At 39.8% G+C, this 5,607-nt stretch overlaps 1 protein-coding gene across 1 annotated transcript; it reads left to right on the top strand.

Moving 5' to 3' along the window:
* Positions 1-3,780: 3,780 nt before the first annotated feature.
* Positions 3,781-5,392, top strand: Smp_018210 (hypothetical protein). Its single transcript, XM_018789447.1, has one exon. It carries the CDS (start codon positions 3,782-3,784, stop codon positions 4,781-4,783), a length of 1,002 nt encoding a protein of 333 aa, XP_018654890.1. The 5' UTR covers position 3,781; the 3' UTR covers positions 4,784-5,392.
* Positions 5,393-5,607: the final 215 nt, after the last annotated feature.

Raw genomic sequence — 5,607 nt, 5'->3', positions numbered from 1 at the left:
ATAAAAGAAACCGGAATTCAGAAGTCAGGTGTAAGCGAAACAGTCTCGGAAAAAGTCGTAACCCTTATTTGCTCTCAGCCCAGACATTTAGAACGATGGGCGGAACACCTTAAGGAGCAGTTCATCTGGCCTTCAGCTACTGCACAACTACCCACTATTCTCAAACAGTCTGAATGGAACATTGAAGTAGGTCCCCTGACCCTAGCTGAAGTTCAAAAGACTATAACTAATCTGAAACGAGGAAGAGCAGCTGGCCCAGATAGATTAGCTCCAGAGGTCTTTAAATATGGTGGTTAAATTTTAGCGATTAGGTTGACTAATATTTTGGCTAAAATCTGGGAGTTGGACGTAATGCCGTCTGACTGGTCACAACCACTTGTTGTCTCAATATATAAGAAGGGGTCAAAATCATCCTGTGATAACCATAAGCGGATTAGTTTGACTAATATAGCATCTAAAATACTAGCCTCGATAATTATCGGACGCCTAACTAAGACTCGTGAACTGCAAACACGAGAAAATCAGGCTGGTTTCAGACCTGGTCGTGGCTGTATCGACCACATATTCACTATTCGTCAGGTTTTAGAACACAGATATGCTTATCGGCGTCCGACAATGATAGTTTTTCCTGACTTAAAAGCAGCATTTGACTCTGTAGACCGAGAGGCTCTGTGGCAGTGTCTGTCATTGAAAGGTGTACCTGAGAAGTACATAAACCTTGTGAAGGCTCTTTACTCGAACACTAGCAGTCGAGTGAGAAATTATGGCGAACTGTCATCTGATTTTACAACCTCAAGTGGTGTCCGACAAGGCTGTCCACTATTTTTATTTTTGTTTAACTCCATTATAAACCTACTGCTGGAAATAACGCTCTAGTCGACTGAATTTTCAGGAATTAATCTCCTACTAGGTGGTCCACTTATCAACTTAGAATACGCAGATGACATAGTCCTGTTTGGTGAAGACGCTGATAAAATGCAGAGTCTTTTGGTAGCACTGAGTAGCAATGCAAAGATGTTTGGAATACGTTTCTCCCCCTCTAAATGTAAATTGTTACTCCAGGACTGGTCTGTGTCAACACCTGAACTAAGAATAGGGAGTGAAGTAGTCGAACGCGCCGACAACTTTACTTATCTTGGAAGTCTGATCAGTCCTAATGGGTTGTGTCTGACGAAATCTCTGCACGGATTTAAAAAGCTCGTTTGGCTTTTGCCAACTTATGTCATCTATGAAGAAGATGAGATATACGTGTATCAATTAAGGGACGAGTATACTGCGCAGCAGTTTGCTCTGTTCTACTTTACGACTGCGAAATGTGGCCACTAAGAATAGAAGATACTCGTAAGTTACTAGTATTTGAACACAGATGCCTTAGAAATATTGCTCGCATCTGCTGGGATCACCGGGTAAGTAATAGTGAGGTTAGACGCAGGGTATTAGGGAATGATGGTAAATCAGTTGATGAGGTTGTGAATCTTCATCGACTGAGATGGTTGGGTCACGTGTTACGTATGCCTGAACACCGATTACCACAACGCGCAATGCTGACTACTATAGGAGATTATTTATTATTTTATTTAAACATATAAATATTGGTACAAGGAAGCACCAGATACATGTGCGCCGCACACATCTTATTTGACTTGTGTGAGGGCCGCGATACTGCCCAGATGCCCAAACTGAAGCTGGTGGTTTTCTTAGGGGGCCACACCCGGAGCCTTTGACCTAAAGATCCGATCCACAAGGCAGTGGAGCATCGTGAGGAGATGCGGTCCCATGGTAGCCGGTGACCAACGATTGATTTACACGCCATTTGTTCCCTTAAGATACTGGAGCCCATGTGCATCATTGGTTTGGAATCAGGGTTTTCCAACTCCCCTAGGTGAACTTTCCGTGTCCACCAATCCGGTTGAAGCGCCGGACATTCGCTTTTCGTCCTCTCAGTTTCGTAAACAACACCGGTGCCACGAGAAGGCAGTGAGTAGGACTTCCCTGGTAGAGGCTATATACACGTGGCCATGTGAGAGCATTTCGAGAGGGAGAGCGGACTCTCTCCACTCTCGGCCGTACCAGGGCATTTGGGGGCGTATAGGGGATGGTCGGAAGAGAGTTTGGGGGCGGCCAAACAAAGATGTGTCATCAATGCTTAAAGCCACTAACTGCTAGTCTGAGCTATGTTGGTAGATGCAGACTAATTGGTTGGAGTCTGCGTGACTATCGTAACCAATGGTTGGAGAGTCTGTGTGACGTGGCTCAGAATCGATCACAACGGCGTAGGTGTACACACTTTCTGTCTTCCCTTAAACTAAAAGATTACAATTGCTCCATATTTTTCATCCTTCCTGTACTGTATTCTTTTATACAATCTTTCTTTTATATATTACCACTATTAAACTAACTATTTCTATGAATTCAGTGTTTTCATCTTGTTGTGCTAATGAAGTATGGCAACTTGGACCGATGCATAAATGTGCCTGGTCCTACGTTTTAGCTTACTGACTGACTAAGACGTTATAACAGTACAATGTGTTCTGTTGTTATCGTAAGGGTATTTCTAGCTAGTATCTCCATCTGAATAATTTCTAAAATTATATCATTATCATTAAAGACGTGTATTTAAACTACCAAGTTCTGTTGATTCCTATCGGTTCGAGTTAGATAAGACTGTTTTGATTTCTTTAAGATTTGGGAAACTTTTTAGATTTCCACTTTCGCAATTTGAAAGTGGTATGTACCTGTTAAACTGTTTCTGAAAGTCCTCCACATATCATTTTGATCTCTTGTGCTTAAAAAGGATCATATTCCTATCTCTTTGATGAATCAAAACAGTTGTCTGGTGTTGCATATCGTTACTTCCGTTGCCCACCATTACTCGTGACCATTGCGTAAACCTTTTTTGTTCTACGTTAAGATTGTCATCGCTGTTTATCGTCCTCTCAGCCTACCTAAATGAGTTTACGAGCGGACGTTGATCTAGTTGGATTTTCCTAGTGATTTGGTTTAGGTTCCCTAAACACAATCAACTGCAGAGAGGTATTTGAGAAGCAGCGGCTGTTCTGTACATATCTGCACTACTAGCCATTTGTTTAGGATTGTCGTTTGTAAACTTTCTGTACACATTAACTAGATTTAGGCATTAGAGTTGGCCGTAACATAGCCCCTCTAACTTCACTAACAGCATGACTATGAAGTCATTAAATGTGCAGTCAGTTGATTTTAAGTTTCAAATTATTTGATATTTTTTACCCTGTAGATCCGTTTTCTCTCCTCAAACCATTTTCCTTGCATCTTGTCCTTTTTACTCCGGCTCATACTTCTACTTTGATAATTTCATTTCACTGTGATTTTGTGGTGTGGAAACTTAGGGTGATGTAGTATGTTCCAGTTTCCGCGCTGCCGGACTTACTAATTCGAAATTACGTTGTAGCTGACTGATATATATATATATATATATATATATATATATATATATATATATGGCTTTGAAAATGAAACCAATGGAAAGTTATCTATTTACTCGACCACATTCATATTCACTTTGCACTTCCTCAAACCAGATTTCTGAAGATATTACGTGGTATATGTTGCTCATGTTATTATGTCATTGCGTACTGTTGTGTATAAACTCGTAAAGATGTTTTTATTCTGGAGTGGTTGTTTATGATCATCATTTAATAAAACGTCCTTAATTTTAGTTGTAGTTACGATGTAATTCATATTGTGATTGATCATTAAATTCATTTCCATGTTCAGGATTCCAGTTTTATGTTTCTTTTCTAGGATGAAGCCAGCAGCAATGAAAAAATTCAGCACCAGTCATTCTTCTCCACTACCACCCAGTGACCCAGGAGCTCCTAAAAGATCAGTACCTGGACCAACTTCCCCTTGGCATTTTTTCGATCTCTTGTTGTTTTCGACTCTTCGACGACCGATGTTTATTGATCCGGCCATTAAAGCTGGAGTATATCTTTGCCTAGCTGCCGGTGTATCCCTTGTCTTCGACTTTGTGAGAGCTCCTCCGACTTACTTTTCTAATAAGCAAAATCCGTTCAATAGGTATTTCGTGAAATTGGGGTGGGCTTGGACATGTGGTTGCCTTGCAGCCTTTATAATCGTTTCTTCCTTTGTATATACGGCTGGTAATATTAAGCTTATGCGCGGGCATATTTTACGCTTGGTCGTTGGCTCTGGTTGCTGGTATACTGTTACTGGACTTATCAACTTAATTCACGATTGGTCTGGTCACTGTCATCCAGTATCGGTTACCTTGCCTAATGGACTCCGTCCTAATCAACGAATATCATGTCACCGAGCTGGAGGTGTTTGGCTAGGATTTGATATATCGGGTCACTGCTTCCTGTTAATCATGTCCAATTTATGGATTATTGAAGAACTAAGTTGTATGCAACACTGGAACAAACTCTCTGAAATTCTGCAGCTGAATAAGAGCAACGAACCAAACCAATCTACTAATACCAGTGGAATTCGTCATGTTTCTCAACAAGAGCTGAACATAATGCGCTCAGCTTATCGAAGATTAACAACTATGATTCGTCTAATATTTTCGTTTACAGCTTGTTTGTCTATGCTTTGGGATATTATGTTTCTTTCAACAGTAATCTATTTTCATACTATGCCGTCAAAGCTTTTGGGTACCGCACTTGGTGTCGCCTGTTGGTTCCTATTTTACCGAGTCATTTTTCGCAGTTGCCCAACTGGATATTGGGGTGGGTTCGCTCCTGGACTGCCCGGAGATGGTCCGATTAAATTTGTACTCAGTTAGATCCTCCAATAAAATGCGAATAGTTACTGTTTGTATAGAATATCACAAAGTTTTCGTAAATAATTTAGTTTGGCCTTTCGGTACTCATCACTCTTACTATTTTAAAAATATATTTTCAGTATAATGTCATGTTGACTGATGAAATCACTGATTTCGAGCTTTTATAACCACCCATATTGTACTGCTGTTCCTTTCAAATATTATAAAACGAAATCCTGGCTTGTAACCATGCAAAATACCGTCCTATAGCCATTACATACCAGAAACTCTGAGTTCTTCCAGTCTTTTATATAAATCCTGAGGTTTGTTGAGAAGCGATCGCGTTTTGCGAGATGAGAAGCTTCACCCCAGCTGCTCTGACACGTTTGTCTAACTAGAAATAGAAGACCAACGAACAAAGTTCACATGCTTGTTTTGTATTAATTTTTGAGAGAATTGTGAATATTACGAAACTAAAGGTTGTGTAAATTAACAAATGTCTCTCTAATTGTCATATTCACCCTGAGATTTCATCGGAAGTTGGCATGCATATAGAAGTAAATGATCCAAAAATTTCAAAATGTAAACCGATTCTTTTACCAACCACCAATGATTAGGTTATGTGGAGTTTCAAATTTACTTTGTGACAGAATTTTCCACTAGCAAGACCCAGAACACATACTAAACATACTGATTTTTTCACTTATTACATTGATAAGCTTGGAATTGTAGTCTAGGAGTATATTTTTCTTACTTGAGTGTATAGTAAGACGTAAAAGCTTTGTTTAAATGCTTCTAGTTATTCTATAAAATCATTTTGCAAACATGTGGTTGTTCTAGTATGC

Source organism: Schistosoma mansoni, chromosome W, assembly GCF_000237925.1.
Source record: "Schistosoma mansoni strain Puerto Rico chromosome W, complete genome".
NCBI lineage: Eukaryota > Metazoa > Platyhelminthes > Trematoda > Strigeidida > Schistosomatidae > Schistosoma > Schistosoma mansoni.
The sequence above is the reverse complement of the archived record's forward strand: the minus strand, read 5'-3'. Positions and strand labels throughout refer to the sequence as shown.